Source organism: Patagioenas fasciata, chromosome 1, assembly GCF_037038585.1.
Source record: "Patagioenas fasciata isolate bPatFas1 chromosome 1, bPatFas1.hap1, whole genome shotgun sequence".
Lineage (NCBI taxonomy): Eukaryota > Metazoa > Chordata > Aves > Columbiformes > Columbidae > Patagioenas > Patagioenas fasciata.
The window spans coordinates 129,346,054-129,368,314 of record NC_092520.1 but is presented as its reverse complement, the minus strand read 5'-3'; the positions used below and the strand labels follow the sequence as shown (position 1 = coordinate 129,368,314).

General features: G+C 39.3%; 1 protein-coding gene across 6 annotated transcripts in view; it reads right to left on the bottom strand.

Moving 5' to 3' along the window:
- Positions 1 to 7,221: 7,221 nt before the first annotated feature.
- Positions 7,222 to 22,261, bottom strand: part of LOC136105143 (transient receptor potential cation channel subfamily V member 6-like) — a 31,528-nt gene continuing 16,488 nt past the window's right edge. For 2 of the 6 annotated variants that reach the window (XM_065844727.2, XM_071814882.1), the window contains 9 exons: positions 20,958 to 21,170; positions 20,643 to 20,729; positions 19,360 to 19,436; positions 18,892 to 19,057; positions 18,544 to 18,610; positions 17,708 to 17,976; positions 16,599 to 16,705; positions 12,157 to 12,426; positions 7,912 to 10,353 (listed from right to left, as the gene is read on the bottom strand). In XM_065844727.2, the coding sequence (XP_065700799.2) occupies positions 10,347 to 10,353; positions 12,157 to 12,426; positions 16,599 to 16,705; positions 17,708 to 17,976; positions 18,544 to 18,610; positions 18,892 to 19,057; positions 19,360 to 19,436; positions 20,643 to 20,729; positions 20,958 to 21,170 (1,263 nt within the window). In that variant the 3' untranslated portion in view covers positions 7,912 to 10,346. Of the gene's footprint in view, positions 7,342 to 7,911; positions 10,354 to 11,049; positions 12,427 to 16,598; positions 16,706 to 17,707; positions 17,977 to 18,543; positions 18,611 to 18,891; positions 19,058 to 19,359; positions 19,437 to 20,642; positions 20,730 to 20,957; positions 21,171 to 22,261 lie in introns of those variants that run through there. The other 4 variants (XM_071814898.1, XR_011741412.1, XM_071814890.1 and 1 more) reach the window with 4 other exon arrangements.

The window sequence follows — 22,261 nt, the reverse complement described above, 5'->3', positions numbered from 1 at the left end:
ACCAGACTGATGTCCACCTTCCACAGGTACTGAAATGAAAAAATTATGACAAGCTGAAAGTCAGTTCGTACACAACTGTGCACATATGAATATTCACATGGTAACAGGCACACATATGAATGAGTCCAGAGCTTGGAGTCCTCTATATGCTTACCCAAAGGATGACATTTTTTATTTTAATCTTCTGTAATGAAATTCCCACCCCTGGTAAGTGTTGTGGGAACATCCAGACAGTCAGGAGTCATTGAAACTCTGAATAGTCAATAGTTCATCTAGTTCACTTTTCCCTATTTCATTCCATGTCCTCATAGCCACTCCTCTGTCTGCAATGAGAAATTAGAACTATATCCTACTTCTACCTCCTTCATTTTATGCAGGATTTTTTCACGTCTGCATTCTTTGGAAGCACTGAGTTCATAAGGAGAAACACAAATAGTCTGTCTGCCTTTAACCCCTCTGATCCTCTATTATCTTCTTCTTTTATCTTTAAGATTATAAAGGTTAAGCCAGAACATTACTCCCTACTATGCTTGGCAGACCCATTACTGAGGATTGTTGTCTTCTATTTATGCCTTAAGCAGAAAACATAATGGAAAAGACCTGACAGAATCTGATGCGTGCATTGCATTGGGTCCATCCTCATGTCACGATGTTTTAGGGTTTCCTGTTGCATTTGCTCCATGTCTTCGGGAAACATCTCTCTTTCACATATGTATTGCCAGTCTCTGAGCTGGAGAAACAGCTTTTAAGAGATTCAGCTTCCATTGCTCATTTTAGCCATGGGTTGGTCAAGGCTGCTGTTCAGGAGACTCTCAGCCACAAATGCAAATTTCAGAATATCTTTTAATCCCAATTCAGCTGGATCTCTGCTGTGCCAGGATTTCAATATATGCTAAGGAAAATAATTTGCACTTTCGTCTAGCAAATGTTGGACCTAGCAAACTATTGATTCTCTCCTATATTTTCCATCTAGTCTTTTTGAGATGTAGCTTGAAAGAGTAATTACTGCCTTTACCTTCTTTCACATTCTTTCACAATGTCTATTGTCTTAACAAACAGAAGAAGAAACAAGTTATTGGAAAGCTGACTTGTCAAAGAGGATACCACACAGCAGTAGAGGAACAGAAATAATTGACTCCACATCTCTAGGTGGAATGATTGATGTATTTTCTCAAATAAAAAATAAATCACACACACAGCTCTGGAGGAAGCTTAACAGGCACTGAAACAGATACCTGCAAGCTGTCCTTTCATAAAGAAAATACCTTAGATGTTCTTTATTGCTTTGATGAGAAAGGATGAATAATAGGAGTTAGCAATGCTCTGCTGTCTGTGGAAGGAGCACATCCTCTCTCTGTTGGCACATCTACAGATGTTGTTTTTGTGATCTTCAAGTCAAGACTGTATGAACTGAATCCTGCATCACCACTCCAATGACAGTTCAGTCAGTTATGTAGAGCAGAACTTCACTTGCTTACGCATAAACATTCCGTGAAAGTCATGTCTCCTCCAAAACTAATATAACTTTATATCCATGATACTCTCCACTTGCTTCAAGGCTATATTCCCCTTTGCCCAAGATTGCAGCAAAATGGACCACAAAGGACTTTTTTCTGTCACTGACTGTGATGCTTTACTACTTGTAGTTAGATTTTACTATGATAAATTCATGTGTCCCATGCTTAGAAAATGAAAAAAGGAAATCTGAGGAAGTATTTTTATTGTTTCTTTTTTATCTCTGAAGTTGTAACTGCAGAGCACAATATCATTGGCCAGAAATCCCACCCCTTCCTCTTCTGTGGAAGTACTCATCACCACTTCCTGCAGATCTGTCATCCCGTGGGACCCCATACTGCTGTAAACAGGGTTCAAGCTTTGTTTTAGAGCGAGCATTCACTTCCTGTGATGATGTTAGAGAAACTTTTTTAAATTCTCATTTTGGTATAAAATCTTGTAAACCTGATCTAAACCTCTTGGAAATCACTTAATACTTGCCTTTCCCGCCTTTTGTCCTTCTCTTATTTCTGGTCCTATTGTTTTTCCCTTTAACTTCTCCTCATCTTCTTCCAGATGAAGGAACATATTTATTAGAAATGTGGAATGTAAGAAAGTAGAAAGGCAGAATGGAGAAAATCTGATTGTTCTAGTCAGACAGTACTCTGAATCTACAATTGTCCTCTTATAGCTGAAAACTGTATTTCTGCTGTCTTACACTTAACTGTCCAATTTTGAGCCCAGTTTCAAGACTGGATGATTGGAAGCCAATTGCCTAGTCTTCCAGACTTCCTGTATGATATCCTTGAGGTGTTTGGTCTGCTGGTTCTCATCTTGGGAGGCATCTAAGGGATATTTGTCTCTGCTATGGTTGGCCTGGATTATTCCTCAGCTGGATGGAATGAAGTGAGCACTGCCACTTCAGACCTCATCCCCCGAGTCCTTCAGTTCAAAGCCCACGTCATCAAGTTGGCCAGCCTGCTGCGAAATATTTCCTTGCCTCTTCTAGATAGGTGGATTATATAACTTCTAACAGATTATAGTAATCAAAGAATGTTCCATTGTCATAAAAGTCAAAACTCTTATGATGGCATCAGCCATGAAGCCAAGAGTTCATGTGCCTTACATCTCTATTTCTGCCTGCCCCATTTCCTCCAACTGGTAAAATGGAGGAAAAGATGACTTGGGCACCACTATTTTTCACTTGCCAGGACTTTATAGTCTTCCTTGATTCTGCCAAGTTTCTGGCTTACAGTGTCATGTGTGCCCACATGAAAGAGTAGCATTGGATAGAACTCTGTGCTCCTGACAAGTTGTGGCACTTTCTCAGCAACATCTCGAACCTTAGCTCGCAGAAGGCAGCATACTTCACATGACTGCCTGTCAGGATGGCATATGGGCTACTCAGTGCCATGTAACAGGGAATCACCCACTAGAAGCAGCCGTTGTTTCTTGTTATACTATCCACTGTGGGCTACAGGCACAGTTTCTCCTTGCAGACCTTGCTCATGGGTGTCTATACTTGTTAAATCTTCCTATTTGTTTTTGGTTGTGATGATGGAGGGTATAGAGTAAAGTGGAGCGCTGCTTTTGTGGGTCACCAGAGTCCAAGGTGCCTTGTTCTCAGTGATGTTCACTGTAGAAGCATGGTTCTGAAACCACCTCTCTCTGTCTCAGCTCCTCTAATACTCCACAGCCTTTTAATTGTTTGATATCAACACTGTTTCAAACACAAATCTAAACACAGCACCATGTGAAAAACACAGCACCATGCAAGGTACTATGAAGAAATTAACTCTATCTCAAGTAAAACCAGTACATTCAATTAATTTTCCCTGTATATTATTGTGCGGGAAACCTAGGTGGCTAAATGACAGTAGAAGATACCAGCATAGGAGAAATCCCCAAATTAGTACAATACTGATATAAGAACCCACCCCACAAACCTCCAAACTCAGCTCATATGTCTAATGAAGTAATGTGCAGCCTCAGGAGAATGATTCGAAGTAGCCTGCATTAAGTACCCAGTTATCTTATGTGCTTCTATACCCCATTTCCATATTCTTCAGGTATGCCTAGAGAAAATAAAATACTATGGAAATTGCCCAAAATTTTCCGTAAGTCCTATGTTACTCTGTAGTTCTCTAAATGCTGTTGAAGCTTCTATACAATTACCATTAGGATAAAGATTCTAATAATGTAGTGTTTGTGTTAGACCATAAAGACAATTTCAGAAGTAAAACTCTGTAATTTGTGAGAAGAAAATAGATGTTTCATATAAACAGAGGAGAACTTAGGTATAAGTGTCTTGCAAAAATAAAGGTATGTACTTTTAAAAGGATTTCAGCAATTAGGAGTTTGCAAAGATGATAATGAAAAACTGGTTTGTAAATTGGTAAGCTGTCTCATTACTGACCTTCAGCAATGTCACTCTGAATGACAAGCCCGTTATGAGGAGGGATATGGTAGGGTTTTCACTTCATTGTGGAAAATAAAGTTATACCTTTGTTCTCATGGGCCACCTCTTTTTCGTACATTATTATCCACAGCACTACAACAGGTGCAGTTGTGTTTCTCATTATTCCAGTTTTTCTAATTAGATTTCTTTGCTTTTTATTATGAGCCTATACTGATCATACTAGTTTGTGTACCTTTGGCACAGGGCTTGGTGCGTAAGTGGAGGTGCCCCACAGACAAATACAGTTCTAGGCTTTCTTGAATTATATGTTACTTCAGAAAATCCTTGTGTCTGAACATGAAATCGATTTGATTAAGAGATAGACAGAAGATTAGGAGAAGACTTAGGGTAAAGTATGTATGTGAGGAATACCTCACAAGGTTGAAATTTTTTCTGTATTTTAGCCCCAGGGTAAGATCTTCCTATAAATTCTTATTTTCTAAGAGGCTATGCACATTACTTTAAGTATCAGGTTGCATGTGATATTAAAAAAAGGTAGCTTTTATTTGTCACAGAGATGTAAAACCCTCTAAAGCAGATTGTAAGTCTATAATGTAATAAAGCTAGGGAAAGTTGATCATATCTTTTCCTGTCAAGGAGTGACCCGAGTGCTACTGATCAGCAGAAGGCATTTGTGACAAAAAATAGAGAGTTTCAAAAGACGAGTTGGCAGATTATTCAATTCTCAAAGAACTATACGGAAGTATATAGGGAAGGAACTGCTGGAGTAGTAAATGAAGAGAAGGAGAGAAGGACAGAAACAGAAGAATGCTCCTTTCTTCCTACTAAAGAAAATCCAGACATACAGGACGCTAAAATATAACATAAAATATGATGACAAATGCACATCTAGAGGAAGTATTTCTTAGCATAAATTGTCAAAAGGGGTATCAGAACCACTGATCACCAGTAATACAGAAACAGCTGTTGCAAATTAAAGGATTTTTAAAACTAGCTACTAGCAATATCCTCTGATCAGACAATAGCCTCACATAGGCAGACACAGTTAAATATAGAGATTTTATTACTTTAGTATTCAGTCATATGCCTGAATTCTTGGAGTTAGAACTTTGGAAAGCAGTGGTGATAGAAGGTGTTAGAAAAGGTCTTCCCAAGAAAATAGAGAGTTCCTGACTATATTGCTTCCCACTCTTAATAGTGCAGAGTTGTGCTATCATTAGAAAATGCCCTCACTTTTCATCATCCATATATATCCAAGTTTAAATAAGTCACCTATTTTATTGTGAGGAGGTAGTTCTAACAGTAGATCATTTGGTCTGTATTGATTGTTCTGCTAATGAAAGAAGCACCATTCTGGCTGCATTTGTACTTTCCTGAGGGAGTTCTCCCTCAGACTCTCCTAGCACCCAGTTCACCAACTACTGATATTGCAAAGCCTTATTAAAAACACTCAAAAACCACTTCCAATGATGCTTGCTTTATCTGGGCAGTGTTCAAGGCTATAGATCAAAAATTCATTAAGGAAAAATGTTGAACAAAGCCATAAATGGCAACTCCTGTCTGGAGTGACGAAGAAGGGGAATTACATTGCTACCAAAAAGCATTTCAAAATAGCCTACCTTTGCCCTTCATACAGAATAGGAGGAGAACATCCAGGCTTCTTGTGAAAAGGTGGTAGCTAGAGATCTTAGCACAACCAAACAACCTGGACTGATTACATGCTTTCTTCCAGTATGGATTCCACCAGACCATGACTCTGATGAAACTATTACACCGTAAATCCAGCTACGATCACCATCTGTAAGACGGTGATACACTCCTTCCATCAGCCCCTCCCTGGTGAGATTAGTATTTATTAAAGGTCACTTGCTTCAGAATTATGATTGTTATCCAGATATGTGTGTGCAGCCTGTCCAGAGACAGTGCCAGCTGTTGACACAGTGCCATGAAGGTGACCTTCTGCACATTAACATTTAGAATCCATTGTAAATTGTATTTATGTGAAATCCAATCTTGTAAATCCATTGTAAATTGTATTTATGTGATTCTTTTCTGTGATTCTTTTCTCCTTTTTTGACTATAGCAGTACTTTGAAACTCTCAGTACTATGAAACTCTGTGACTGGAAAAAAAAAAACCTTTAAGGAGATGTGGATATTTTTTATTTTTTTTAGAAGTGGCCCTACTGTAATTTATTAAGAAAGGATTTTGACTTGATCAGGTAATAGCATGTCGATTCAACTTCAGCACTTCAGATAAAAAAATAAGTCATATAAACTTTCCTGACAGGAACACTACTCTGGAAACTGTGTGACAGTATGACACAGTGATTGGTTTCTCCTCTGGCATGTGCAGGCCTTTTCATTAGTCTGAGCCCAGCCATGACCAACAAGCTTGAGTGGGGTGCCATTGTAGATGTTACATGTATGTGCTGTAAGCTGGTGAAACCAGGGCAAGGCTGAATCATGAAAAATTGGACATGAACTACAGTTCAAGAAAAAATGTGTCAGGCTAAAGTGGGGTGCAAATTCGATGAGAGAACACTCATGCTTTCTTTAACGACAGGCCAAACTATTTAAGCCTTATCTTTTGTAGCACATAAACTGTGACCTTTGCAAAATATGGTGAGCTTAGCACTTCAGAAAGTCTTCTTTGAGGCTACAGAGCAAAAAAGACAGTATTCCATTGTTTTATTAATGTGTCTTAAGCAAGACTCTCAGGGATCAGAGTTTTCAAAATTCTTGTTCTTGTCCTAATTATCAGTATATGATGTTCTGCATGAAGCTTACTAGGAACCTTATGAAGACTCACATCCTTCAAACTACTCCCAGAGGCCTTTCGATATGCCTCAGCTGGTGTCCTTCAGCAGGTAAGGGCTTCACAACTTACTAGTTTGTAAGGTGGCCCATAAGGCTATCTGAATTGCACTGTCAAGTAGATCCTAAACCCCAAGGGATACAAGGTTATTGTTCATACTGAAGATGAGAAAAACACCAAGACAAACGTCCAGCGTTATATTATTTGCTAAGTGGCATTTTTTTGAGCTCAAATTTTTCACCTGTAAATATAAAACTTATCTCTTGAGTACTGCAGTAACTAGCATGGTTTCTCTACATTTATATCTAAGCCTATATAAATTCATACTGAGCTCTAAAGTGCTGTTGGAGGACAAAATATAGGCACAAGACCAGATGGGAGAGGGGAAATTACAGGAGACAGTAAAGATGGACTTGTGATTTCATTTTATTTTAGTTCTTCATTTTCTGGAAGGATGAGGATTCAAATGAAAAAGGACATGAATGTCTGAATAATGAAGTACAATGATCAATTGTGACTTGACATGTTCAGGTTGGATATGAGGAAAAATATTCTCACTACAAGGGAGATGCAGCATAGAAAGAGGTACACAGAGGAGTTTTGGATATTCATCTGTAAGATTTAATATTAAATTAAATTAAAATTTAATATTAAAATTCCTAGATCGACTTAGAACTTCTCAGAGGTTTTTAAAAATCATTCATTCTGATACTATAGCCTGGTTGAGCTTATGGGACACTATAGTATTTTATTTCCCAATTCCGCTTCTTTCTGAGATATAGTCTCAATTAATTAATTATGACAATAAGAGAAGTTCTGCCAACCAATGCATTAGATTAATGAACAGGAAGGTGTTCTAAGGACAAGGTTTTCATGTGTGCAGAAGGATGATGGTTAAGTGTGCTCCTGTTGGAGCAGCAGAGAGGATAAAATAACAGGTCTTACATATTTTGCAGTTATCAACCCAGCATGAAACAGTAGCAATACCAGAGGCTTATCATATAGCCTGTCTCAGAGATGCTTGCTTATATCTTCACTAATTTCTTGTATTGGATTGCGGATTTGTCAAGGCAACACCAGAAATTTTGCCAGAGTTCTCTCTGCACAGTTGAGAGCTTGATTAAAACACTATCATTTCAGAAATAAAAATAACCTTATTCTTAAAATCAATAGTGAACCAAGTATTTGTCAGGTTGGTTTATTCCCATTTAGAAAGCTTTCAAAAAATTGACTTAAAGCATTGTTTTAACTTGTTTACCTCTATACAAGACATAGATAAGGATGGCTTTGTATTTATTACAAAAATCTGAAAAAAAATAGCACGTATTACTGGGACTAAAGCTAGATATTGCAAACCAGAATAAAACCAAGCGCAAATACAAAACCCAATTAAACTATTGTTTCAGTGTATTATCAATTTTATTGAAATACAATAAATGAGACCCTTTGTTTACAGCTGAGTTTCTCAAGAGTACAGAAGGCATTTCAATAGGATTTTATGGAAATTCATTAATCAGGATTCATCTAATTAGTCTGACTTGGAGTTTCTTTGCCTTGTTTACTTCAATGCCTAATATAAGATGAAGCCTTTAACCAGGCTAGAAAGGCAATCATAATAATCATTTAAAGAAATGGTCTAAACATTAAATTCAGTGAACCATAATTATACATGCAAAACTGGGCTGTTTGTGTCTGTTTTGTATGTGTATTACTGAGAAAACCCTTAGTAGTTATGCATATTTTATTGCAAGCAGCTATAGCAAGGACTGTCACCTCACTGTCCAAAATATGCCATTTCACCAACATGAAAAGATGGCTTTTTCTCCATAGAGCTTGTACAGCAGTTTTCACTAAACACTCAACGACTTTAAAAAATAGAAGACTTGGTAGTTTTTATTTAGAACTGGGAATCAGTATTTGAAAAATACTATATAAAGATATTTCTGAAGTTGATTACCGTGGAAAAGCAGCTTTAACAAAAACAACAACAACAACAGACATAGATCCAAACATGACAATCCACATAATTTGACAACTAATGTCCATGATTGCTACCAGAGAAACAAACACAGAGATTGGCCCATGACACTTATTTTAGATGGAAGGAACCAGACAGGATACTCCACATATTTAATATTTTTATTTTCAGCAAAATACTTATCCTTTTACTACAAGAAACCAGATCAAAACATTCCTTCTTATCACATTATTAATGCAGAAGGTGTGCTTCAGTAATGCAGAAGAAAGTTTGAAGTTAGCAGATTCAAGGAAGGGAGGAATGTCTGCTTTGAAATTATTGCAAAATTGTTAGGAGGGAGAGGAAAGACACCTTGCAACAGCAAGGAGGAGTGATAGTATTTTGGTATTTTAGAGCATAACTCAAAATGCAAAAAATTGAAGCAAATCCTGAAGAAGCACATTCATGAAGAATATTACAGGAGAAGTGCTTTGCCTTTGTCTGACTGTAGTCATTACTGTTTCTATATGGAAATAACTCAACTGTTAGTCTAGTGCCTCCTATTATTTCATCCTCTGAGGTTTGCATGGGTACAGCTCATGTGTATAGGTCCTAATGGAAGAGGATAGGTATTTCACCTTTACATATTAAATGTAATCTTTCCAGTTTCCGGTGTGCCCAATATATCTGCTGACTTTTCCCACCTGAAATTTTCTTCTATATCATACAAGGCCTTTTACCTGTTGTGGTTTGTTTGTTTTTTGTTTTATTTTGTGTTTTTTTGTTGTTGTTGGTTTTTTGTTTTGTTTGTTTGTTTTTCTGTTTGTTTGTTTGTTTTGTTTTGTTTTTAAGTGCAAGTCATCTCAGGAAACCCATAGCCAAATTCCAATAGCAGTCAGGAAGAAGTTTTTTTACAATCAGGGTGGTGTAACACTGGAGCAGGTTGCCCAGAGAGGTGGTGGATGCCCCACCCCAGGAAAACGTTCAAGGTCAGGTTGGATGGGGCTCTGAACAACCTGATCTAGTTGAAGATCTCCTTACTCATTGCAGGGAGGTTGCACTAGATGAAGTTTAAAGGTCCCTTCCAACCCAAAAAATTATATGATTCCATAATATTCTGTTTACATTAGGCAACTCCGAAGACAGGAAATAAATCACACAGTTCTGATGCTACTCAGTCCATGGGTTCTGTGCAAGGAGTTTGAGAGCTAACCATTACAAAATGTAATTTTATAAGAGAAGGCACTTCCTTAAAAATATCTGCTACTGGATTTTTTCTTTTTATGGAAAACAGATACAGAAATCTATAAAGGTCTAACACTGTTAATTAAGTTCTGTTCTGCCTCCTGTAATGTCAATATTCTGTTTTGAGTTAAAAGATCAAAATTATCATTATTGTTTATAGCAATGAAGAAGAACATAAAATCAGAACAAGGACTTACACAACTTATGCTTCAAAGTAGCTTTTAAAATATTATTATTATTATTATTATTATTATTATTATTATTATTATTATGTCACAAAGAGGAGTCCTTTTGTAGAAATGGCTGTATGTGGTTTCATCTTCATTGTATTTCTGCAGGTTTCCAAACTTGTGAAAATGCTACTGTGATTGGAGGCAGGTAGAGGACAGTTAAGCCATCAGTTCTCCCCTTCCTGCTATTTCCTATTCAATATGAAAGAAAATCAATCTAAAATTAGAGCAGCAATTCAAAGTTCTTGTCAATGTGCCACATTGTTCCCATGTTCATAGACTACCAGTACAAATCCCAAATGTTTCAGGAAGGACTGACAATACTTGAGTTGGGACCAGGCAACACTTTCGATTCAACAAAATGAGTCAACTCAAAAGTATGCAGCTGAATTCCAGAGACACAGTCTTCTGTCAGACTTCCATTGGAGCATAAATACACATCCAAGTAAGAGAAAGAGGACGTTTAAATAAACACATATAACTGCAAAGATCAGGATGCTTATTACAGCATCTGCAAAAGAGAAGATGTAGGAGATGTATGCTGCAATATTTCAATATAATCAGAAATCCACTGGATTCAGCTTTTTCATTATCTGCTTTCATTATCATATGATTTGTCTAAGTCTAGTGCCAGATAATAACCCTTTGTTTCTTAAAAACCAAAGTTTCTTTTACTAGTCCTGTTGGAAGGAAATGTATAGACCATGGATTGCATTCCACTTCTGCTATTGGAATGGAACTCGGCACTCCTGAGAACACAAAACCCCTGAAATGACAGTCAATTTCTCTAAACATTTCTCCATTTTTCTTGAAGTAGCCCTAAGCAGATGACAAACTGAAAGACTGGCACAGTACCATGCCTGGAAGGCAACTCTGTGGATGACTCACCTGTTTATTAGAGAGTTGAAGACTTTCAAAGAAACAAAGAGCACATGCACCAGCTCTTCTTCATCTATCCAACCTTTCCTCTTCATTTCTTTCAGTGCTATATTGTAGCTCATCACTCAGCCTTGATGGCTCAGTAATAAGTCAGAGAACTATGGTTCAGAATCCTACTCTTCCAAAGAAAACAAAAAGCCAGCTTCAGCTCACTTGGGAAATTAATAGCTCTGCTGAAATTTCACACTGCTGAAAGTCACCTAACCAGGTCATACATGCTCTTCTTAGGAAAAGAAGTTCTCACTTCAGATCCTTCAGAATCCTCCCAGGAATAGCAATCACTTCTTTTCAAAGGCTTAAAGTCCATTAATGTGACAACAAAATAAATCAAACAAGTAAACAAACCAAAATCCACAACATCAATAACCCCCTAAACACTCAAACCAAACCAAAAGTAAAAAAAAAGCAAAACCCAACAACAAAACCATACCACCAAAACAGTCTTGCCAATACAGCAATGTTGAAAATGCAACTAATAGAGACTGCCTTTATTCAGAGGGCAAATCTGTCAGTCTCTAAATGCCAGTTAAGAAATTATGATCCTTTTAATCATCACAGTGTCAGCAACTACCTTCATTCCTGAGCTTAGTTACAGGTTTTTTTCCAATTATTTACCAAATCATAAAACAGAACTTAAGTCAGCTCTCTTTGCTATGAGAGCATTAGAATTTTGTGAAACTGGAGGGAGAGAGTCCGGGAGAGGACTCACTAATCATTTATTTGTTAAATGGATGAAATCCCATTTCTGGCTCATTTTGCCTATTTCTGTATGGCATTACAAAGCATAACAAACAACCAAAGACCTTAGCTCAACAAGTCCACCAGCTTGGTGCAAGTGTCAGTGCAACAGCAGGGACACTTAAAAGTAGGAGAGAAAAGACTGCATTCATATATCATAGCATAGATACCATGAATTATTCATGAACTGTTCACCAGCAGCATTCTTCAAGGCTCACAAAATGTGTGTAGCATGCTGGAGGGTGTACAAACATTTGCTGAAGACAACTGTGGTGGCAAAAGTGATCTGTGTTGTGGAATAAAAAAGAGGCTTCTTACACATCATAGACCTCCTCTTCCATGGCATGACTGACCTCTCCATTAAGATGATTAAAGGTGTTGCGTCTCAGGATCTCCCAGCCACGGTGAGAACTAGTTCTGGATGTGCTCCGTGACAATGACAGAGCAGACAGTTCCTTCTTGTACATGATATTCCTATTGATTTCCAGCTTTTCTGAACCTTTGTCATAGTTGTCCCTATCCTGAGCCTTAAATGCTTCTGTGTACCACATCATCTTGTGTTTGTTGGGATCTACTCTGTCTTCAACTCTGTAAGAGGATAAAATATATAAACTGAATGAAGCAGAAACATGCCAGTTTATCAACAAAACCAGTCACAAGAAGCAAGCCCTCCCAAAAATATACTTTCTGACCCAGACATTCCAGAAAATCTACATAGAAACAGGAAACTGATTATAGGCATAGTGCTAGCAGCTGCTGGCACACAATTATCTCCTAGAGCACCATCCCCATCACTGACTTTAGTAGTACCCTTATCTGTCTGTGGCTTCCTGTCCTTTAACTGATTTCTCAGCCATTATTTGTCCTTACCATTTTGCCAGCTGTAAGCTATTGGCAGACCTACCCCACCTGACTCTAGCTCCAGATCCTTTGTACATACGTCTATATTAATCCATTTCCTTTGTTCTTGTCTTTTTTCCTCTAATACTCCAGGATGTCTCTGGATGTCACTTCTCTTATCCCGAACTTTTATTTAGCTGCTTCTCTACATCTCATCTGCATATTGGTACCACTTTACGTCTGCTTGTTCTGCCCAGCAAACCTGAAAATCCACAATGTTCATTTCACGGAATCACAGAATCACAGACTGTTGGGGATTGGAAGGGACCTTGAAAGATCATCTAGCCCAATCCCCCTGCCGGAGCAGGAACACCTAGATGACTCTACACAGGAAGGCATCCGGGTGGGTTTTCAATCTCTCCAGAGAAGGAGACTCCACAACCTCCCTGGGCAGTCTGTTCCAGTGTTCTGTCACCTTCACTGTGAAGAAGTTTCTTCTGATATTTAAGTGGAACCTCCTGTGCTTCAGTTTGTACTCATTGCTCCTTGTCCTATCATTGGTTGTCACCGAGAAAAGCCTGGCTCCATCCTTGTGACACTCACCCTTTACATATTTACAAACACTAATGAGGTCGCCCCCAGTCTCCTCTTCTCCAAGCTCAAGAGCCCCAACTCCCCAAGCCTTTCCTCACATGGGAGATGCTCCACTCCCTTAATCATCTTCGTGGATCTGCACTGGACTCTCTCAAGCAGTTCCCTGTCCTTCCTGAACTGAGGGGCCCAGAACTGGACAAAATATTCCAGATGCAGCCTCACCAGGGCAGAGTAGAGGGGGAGGAAAACCTCTCTCAACCTACTGACCACCCCCCTTCTAATACACCCCAGGATGCCATTTGCCTTCCTGGCCACGAGGGCACAGTGCTGGTTCATGATCATCCTGCTGTCCACCAGGACCCGCAGGTCCCTTTCCCCTACACTACTCTCTAATAGGTCATTCCCCAACTTATACTGGAAGGTAGGGTTGTTCCTACCCAGGTGCAAGACTCTATCTACACTTGTCCTTGTTATATTTCATTAAATTTTTCCCTGCTCAACTCTCCAGCCTGTCCAGGTCTCCCTGAATGGCAGCACAGCCTTCTGGTGTGTCAGCCACTCCTACCAGCTTGGTGTCATCAGCAAACTTGCTGATCATGCACTCCATTCCCCCATCCAGTACTGACCCTTGAGGCACTCCATTTGGCTCTGCGCCATTGACCATGACTCTCTGGCTTCTTTCCTTCAGCCAGTTCACAGTCCACCTCACTACCTGATCATCTAGTCCATACTTCCTCAGTTTACCAGTGTGGATGCTGTGGGAAACTGTATCAAATGCTTTACTGAAATTAAGGTAGACCACATCCACTGCTTTGCCATCATCTATCCACCTGGTTATGTCCTCATGAAAGTCTATGAGGTTAAACATTACTTCCCCTTGGTGAAGCCATGTTGACTGTCTCTAATGACATTCTTATCCTTGATATGCCTTGAGATGGCACCAAGGATAAGTTGTTCCATCAGCTTTCCAGGGGATGGAAGTGAGGCTGACTGGTCCATAGTTACCCGGGTCCTCCTTCTTGCCCTTTTTAAAGACTGGAGTGACATTTGCTTTTCTCCAGTCCTCAGGCACCTCTCCCATTTCCCAATACTTTGCAAAGATGATGGAGAGTGGCCATCATTTCAGCCAGCTCCCTCAGCACCTGAGGGTGCATCCCATCTGAACCCATGGATTTATGGATTTCCAGCTTGCTTAATTGGTCCCTAACTCAGTCCTCATCAACCAAGGCAAACTTCTCCATTGCCCTGCCTTCCTCTGGGGCCTCAGGGGTATGGGGCTCCTCAGGACAGCCTCTGACAGAGTAGACAAGAGACAAAGAAGGCATTCAGTAACTCTGCCTTCTCTGTATCTTCTGTCACCAGGGCACCCACTCCATTCATCAGTGGGCCTACATTACCTCTGGTGTTGATTTTATCTGCCGTGTATTTGAAGAAGCTCTTTCTGTTGTGCTTCACCCCTCTAGCAAGGTTTAATTCTAAGGAGGCCTTAGCTTTCCTAGTTGCCTCCCTATCACCTCTGACAACAGCCTTATACTCTTCCCAAGAGGCCAGCTCCTCCTTCCATGATCTGTAAACTCTCCTCTTCTACTTGAGCTTGCCCAGCAGTTCCCTGTTTAACCAAGCAGGTCTCCTGGCTCCCTTCCTTGACTTCCTACGTGTCAGGATGCTCTGATCTTGAGCTTAGAAAAAGCAGTCCCTGAATGCTAACCAACTATTTTGGGCCACTTTACCTTCAAGTACTCTTTCCCATGGGATTTTCCCTAGCAATTGCTTGGAAAAGCAAAGTTTGCCCTACTGAAGTCTGGGTTGCAATTCCACTTGGTAGTCTGTTCCTGCCACATGAGATCGTGAACTCCACCATCTCTTGATCACTGCAGCCAAGGCAGTCCTCAACCTTTACTGCTTCAACCAGACTCTCCTTGTTAGCAAGGATGACATCCAGCAGTGCTCCTCTTCTAGTTGACTCATCCACCATTTGCATCAGAAAGTTATCATCAATGCACTGGAGGAACCTCCTGGACTGTGGCTGGTTGGCTGAGTATTCTTCCAGCAAACATCAGGGTAGTTAAAATTCCCTGCAACAACGAGGGCCTGTAATTGCGAGGCTGCTTTCAGCTGCCTATAGAATGCCTCGTCAACTTCCTTACCCTGATCTGGTAGCCTGTAATAGACACCCACAACAGCATCTCCCCTGCCAGATTGCCCCTTAATTCTCACCCACAGACTCTCAATTTGCTCCTCATCCACCCCTGGACAGTACTTAATACATTGTAGTTGCTGTCTCACATAAAGAGCAACTCCACCACCTCACCTTGCCGACCTGTCTTTCCTGAGAAGGACACAGCCATCCATGACCACATTACAGTCATGTGAGCTGTCCCACCATATCTCTGTAATTGCCACCCATTCACTGCTAAAACTTGCAGAATGTCATATTACATACAGTCACCAAACACCAGTTAAAGATAATGCAGTAAGAAAAGATACATGTTCAGATACTGTTTCTTTTCTCTTTTCTTTTCTCTTTTCTCTTTTCTTTTCTTTTCTTTTCTTTCCTTTTCTTTTCTTTTCTTTTCTTTTCTTTTCTTTTCTTTTCTTTTCTTTTCTTTTCTTTTCTTTTCTTTTCTTTTCTTTTCTTTTCTTTTCTTTTTTTCTTTTTCTTTTTCTTTTTTTAATTTTCTTTTTCTTTTCTCACCCTGATATAAATATTGATTAAAATCAGAAATAATGGGGAATCTAGTGTTATCTAGACAGCCGATAGTTTGCTATTTCAGTGCCTAAACTGAAATCCTGGACCTAAGACTTGGCCACCTGTTGCAGTTTTTGCAAAGTATAGTATATTTACTAGGTTCACACCAGAAAGAAATCTTGTCTTTAATTATTCCTGTCCTGTTTTTGAAGAATCTGTAGTGCAGTTCATTGCTGCTGAATGCCTAATTGATTTATTCTGTCGGTGCCATTTCACACATCTAATAGATAGGGACAGCCAAACAAGCACAGCAGTGAAGCTTTGTGATAGTCATTGTAAGAAGTTCAAAAAGAAAAAATCAGGCCTCATAACCCATGCAACTTCTGGGGTCTGCCTCCTATGACTACTGCATAAGAAAACATCAGCTTATTTCTCAAGGAACTGCACAGCAGAGCTTTCTGAGAGCTTTCTGTGCTTGTCTATCAGTCATGGAAAGAAAACAGATTGGGATCCGTATTATGGAAAGGAAGGACTCCAAATACTCCTCACCAGGCCACTGGAAAGGCACTTTATTAACATCCATACATTGGATTCTTCTTCTGGGATCTTTACATGCACACACTAGAAGAGAACTCACCTGAGATACCATCGGTCCCCTAGCCCATAATCCCGCCCACAGATTCCAAAGCGAGGCCAGAGACACCGTGGCAGTTTCCGCTCCAGCATGACAGTAGTAGCAACAACCTTTAGAATAAAAAAAACCCAAAAAACAAACTATCAGTTTCATGAGTACTGATTCATTACTGTACCTCATTATAGCTCATGTGCTAAAGAAAAATCAGAAAGTCAATAAAGTTTATTATAGGAAAATTCCCTGTTTTTGTCCTAACTGTGCTGTGTTTTGAGGAAGCAATGGTCCTCTTAAAACACTGTTAAATTTCTTTCCTTTTATACCTGATAGCAATGAGTAGGGTCATTAATTTGCAAGCTAGACAACAGTATTGTATCTTCATTAGCTATCATCAGAACTTACAAATGTGGCCAGAAAACTACATTTAACCATTTGACTTATTGTTTTCTCACAGAAAAATACTAGGAAATTGATTTCCTGTTGAGCAGCTATACAACTGATCTGGTTGAATATTTTTGCCTTTTGAGCAAGGAAGTCCAGCCAACTTCTCTTAATGGATCTAAAGATGTTACTGGCCTACTTGTAATCACTACCTTGCATTGTATTTCACCTCAGTCAATTACTAAAATTATAATTTAACTTTCAGTTAAACGGAAATGTTACTTGTAGAAAAAGATGCACCTTTAATTCTATTTAACAAGAGATTCCATGAGTAAGGAACAAACAGCTAGAGAGACACAGGATGGACAAGAAAGGCTGGATGGGCTTCCAGCTGCTATTTGAAATAAGGTAGGAATACCAGTATAGTGAAGATATACTGGAAGACAATTTCACATGGGAAGTTATGCAGAAGAGTATTCTTGCACTGAGACACTTCAGACTTACAGAAAGGATGAAAGAAATTTGGTGGCTGATGTACAGAAACTGTAAAACAGAATTAAAAGGACATGGTTGCTGTTTTAACCCTTGAGAAAACTGAATGCCAGGGAAAGGTTTTAAAGTACCTCCTTTAGAGAACAGATGGCAGAGTAATCGCACTATCTAGCACATTTTCCCTGGACAATATTTCCCCTTCTTTATTCAAAATGAATCCCCTACCACCTAGATTAGGTTACCTGGGCTCTCCAGAGCTCATCCCGCTCATGGGCCACTCTCCAGTGGGTGTCACCCATCATGGCAATTAACAGGTTGAGCATAAGAAGGGTGGCAATGATGGCGAAGGCAAAGTATACCACACTGTACATAAAAGGCAGGTCCACATCATAGTTGGCAGGGCCATCAATGATAGTGAGGAACAGCTCAAAGGTGGTGAACAAGGACATGGGATAGTTGTAGAACTGCCCAAGGTTTTTTGGATTCTCTGTCTGGAAGATGATGTAAAAAGCTGGAGGAGAGGAACAGGAATAAAAATTAGAGAATTTAACAATGGGAATCACATTCCAAGGGCAACAACAGGGAATAAGAGACACTGACAACACAAAGTGGTCTGGGAAGAAGCTGCATGTGTTTCTATGCTAGTGAAGTACCCAACATAACAAAGACAAATCTCTGACTAGAATCACTGGTCTCCAACATAAAATGACTCAGTATTACTTTGACTATTTATTTGTGATCTTCTTCCAGTATATAATAAATGTATTTGTGTTAATCTCATTTTCCAAATACAAATATCATAAATGCAATGTGTTTTTAAACCTTGACTTACATATAAATAAATATTTGGATTATCCTAATTTCTATTGCCCCGGAAAGAGCAAGAATTGAAAATCAGAGAACAGAAATCAGTACTGGGAAAATGACCATACTCAAAGAAAGAGAAGCTATACATCACATCCACCTTTGCCAGATAACTCAAAGGGCAACCTGAGAATAAATCAAAACCCACACACTTAATTCATGCTAAAGAAGTTGTCAGGGGTAACATAACGCTGTTTTCCTTTTGTAGACTCACCTGATGCAAAGCCTAGTATCACCACAGCCATGAGCCAACAAAAGCGCATTAGATCTCCAAATATCATCTGTAGAGCAAAGACAGAGCCATCATAAGGCCCGCACCAAGTCACAGTGCAATCCTATGTAAATAATTTTCCAGATTATAAGACCATGAGTGTCCAGTGTAAAGGAAACTTCTGCAGTAAAGAGAGAATGTAAAGGTCCCAAGCCCTCCACACAGACAAGAACTTGTCAATTTGCCATTTATACTAGTCCTGATGGAGAAAAAGTATTCTTTCAGTTCTCTCTGTCTGCAAAGAGATGTTGGAATGTGCATAACAAGCCCATATTTGTTTGTGTCTTATACCTTCTGGATCATGATGGTAAAAGGTCCGAGCATCTGGAAGCCTCGTGCGAAGTACATGACATTGCACCATCCTAGCACCAGGGCAAAGGACATGGGGACCACCTCACCGGTTATGCTGGTGAGACGCATCACCATGGTTACTAGAATCATGCAAGCATATGTGATGCTGCAAAGGAAGAAGAAACAGTGAAAAATATTTGGTAAAGAAACCTCACCCTCTATTTTCTTTTCAAAAATTCCAAGATGGGCACATTTAGCCACCAGCCTCATAGGCAGAGTCCTCTCAGCACTATCAACTCTACCTGTCCACTTGCCTAGCTTCCTACACACCAGTTGAGCCAGTAAGAGAAGTAAATCAAGAGAAGGAATACTCTAAAATAATGGAGAAAGTGAATAATCTCACAGAAGACAACAGTAGGGAAAATAAGAGACAATATATTTATTAGACTTAAAAAGTGGTGTACTTACACAATTATGTGAAAAGGCCCTCCTAGGATGGTTTGTCCAAAGTATTTTGCTGCTCCAACTCTAAGGATATCTGGGATCTAAGAGAGACATCCTATTGACCTTAAGACTTGGACGGATTCCACTATACTATTAAATATCATGCTAAGTGCCAATATTCACATGATCTTGGGGCCGGCTGCATCTGCTTTGTTTGCTGGGTCATAGATGATTTCTATATTACTTTAAAAACTGAATGTTGACCCAGGTTGGCCCCTCTCAAAATGTGACAGAGATTGCTGGAAAATCTAAGAATGCTTGGGCAGGTTGAGAGACTTTGGTATGAGGTAGAGAGATGCTACAGCACAGAGCTGTGAGCTTGAAGTTCATGTGGATGAGTAGAAGCCAGACAAACAGCTGAGCCTCAGAAGTGAAGACAAAAGAGATCTTCTTGGGAATCAAATGAGTTTGTTATAATTCAGACTCACTCCGTTAGTTGTAGTGTAGCCCCAGAGTCCTGACCAAACACAGGAAGAAGGACATATACTTCCAGAACACATATGGGCAGAGAGAAAGCTGTTTACAAGCCCCATTTTACTTCGGTTCACCCTGGCATCATCATTTGAGTTTTCTCATATAAATGTTTCAGTCATCTATTTCATACTATAATAAAATCAAGTGGGGGATGTATTTGTTATAATTAAAGAACTTCTGTTTCGTTTCATTTTGGTTTTGTTTTGTTTTGGTTTGGTTTTGGTTTTGTTTTGTTTTGTTTTGTTTTCTTTTATTTTCTTTGGAGAGTTCATGGTAAGAACAGCTAAACAAGTCCACCTCAGAATTCTGGTTGAGTAAGGGTCCTGTTATAGGTCAATACCATCACTGATCTCCAATTAAATATAAACTTTTCTGTGTAAGCACAGAAATTGCTTTAGCCAGCGCCCTTAAATGCATGAGTATTTAGGGGTGCTGGGTGGAGAATCTGTAATAATCTCATGCAACAGCTGGGATTCAGCTGGACCCATAGATGGTGCTAACGGGAACCGTGGCTTTACCTGACAGATAGTATTTAACAGCATTGCCAGCCCTTTTAATTGTGTCTTCCACACATGGAGTCTTACTAGTAGGTTGTCACACTCTCTGTTTCATCCAATAGATGCTGTTGACAGAGTCTATTGATATGGTGTATACCAAAGCACTTAAACTGAGTAAATAGCCCCTACCAAGTTGTGAGCAGATATCATGTTTGTCTAGAAGGTAAAACCTGTCTTGATTAAACTTGAGACTATATAGCTCACTGTTTCTTTTACCTCAAGAATCAAAATAACTATAGCTCCAACAACTGTGATCAGCTCCCCCACCAGCCTCAGCTCATCCTCATATGTCACATATGATTCCTGGAAAGAAAAAAAAAAAAAAGGAAAGAAAATTTAAAAAGAAGATGGGGGAAAATAAGGCCCAGTGTTAGTGTAATAAACATGACTAAGCGTGACAAGGTCAGAGGAACCAGCCTAGTCCCAGCTATGGAGAAGAGAGCATACCCATTGCTCCTCACTGACAAAGGTCAGCTGGCAGACAGAGAAAAGGACAGCTGCAATAGCTGGCAACTCCTACAGACACAGTACCTGCAGCATTTTCTGGACATAAATTGTATTGTCTCTGCTGCTTGTTTTGTTGCCTGTTCGGGGTTTCAGTGGTCGGTAGACACAGCACATAGTGAAGCAGACCATGTAGAGTATATAGAATAAAGTCAGGAAACAGAAATAGGGACGACCATACATATTCCACTTCAGGCTCACCAGTTCCTTCACAGGTGTTAGGTCCAAGATCTGGCGTGCCTAAGAGTGACAGAAAGAATTAATTGCCATAGGGGCATTTGTTTATAAGCATCATTCACAGTTTCCTGGGAGAATGTTAACAAAATATTCTCACCTACTGCATTCAGCATTTTGAAAAATGCAGTGCTCAAGTGAGTTTGGATTTGCTCAGTTTGCCACTATAGAGCTTTGAAAAAAACAAAAGTAAAAAACCATATCCTGCAGAGAACATCTTTTGAGTACCAGTGGGAAGTGCAAGAGAAGTATGATAGATAGTGAAGTAAGTTTGTTGTCTGAGTAGGCCTGAACTCATATTAACACTTGAGACAAACCTACGATCTAGGTCCATGAATACAAATATATAAGGATATGCTACAGAAAATAAGAAGTATTATTGTGGGCTCCAAGATCTGCAGTAGCTGAAGAGCTAGATTTCTACCTTGAAATCAAATGGATCACCTTGATGTATTTTCAAAACAAAAAGTTATTTTTTATTCAGTTTAGGACTATGGTTTAGTCTTCTGGATGACTTCTTAGTTTGTTCTGGTTTTTTGACACAGACTTCTTTCCATTGAACTTCTGTATGTATTGCCACACAGAGAAATTTAGAGGATTTTAAATTAAAGCAAGTGAGAGTTTCATAAGCTTCCTCCACATTATGCAAAGTTCTCCAGGAGCTGAAACTTTTATTAGACAAGTTTGGCTACAATTTGATAGTTGAAAATACTACAGGATGTATAGAATTGCACAAATTAAAGTGTTTTCTGATTAATTTCCTGCCCTATTAGGGTTATTTAAGATGATTACAACTGATAGGGTAGTGTACCTTGAAAATCTTAAACACATCTGTCTAAGCTTGCCATTATACTTTCCTGTTATTATCTTAGTGGTCCTTTTACAAGATTTTGAGCCTACAGCAGAGATAATTCACCTACGTTGTTTGAAGTCGTGACCTGGACAAGCAACATCACTAAATGAAGGGAAAAATAACAATAAGCGGTTTTAAAGTGCATTACAGATTCGGATTTCTGAACATAGTTGTGTCTCACAAGGACATTGTGACAGTCAGTCAGTATCACCGTTATAGAAAGCTACTTGCTAGAGCTACTCAA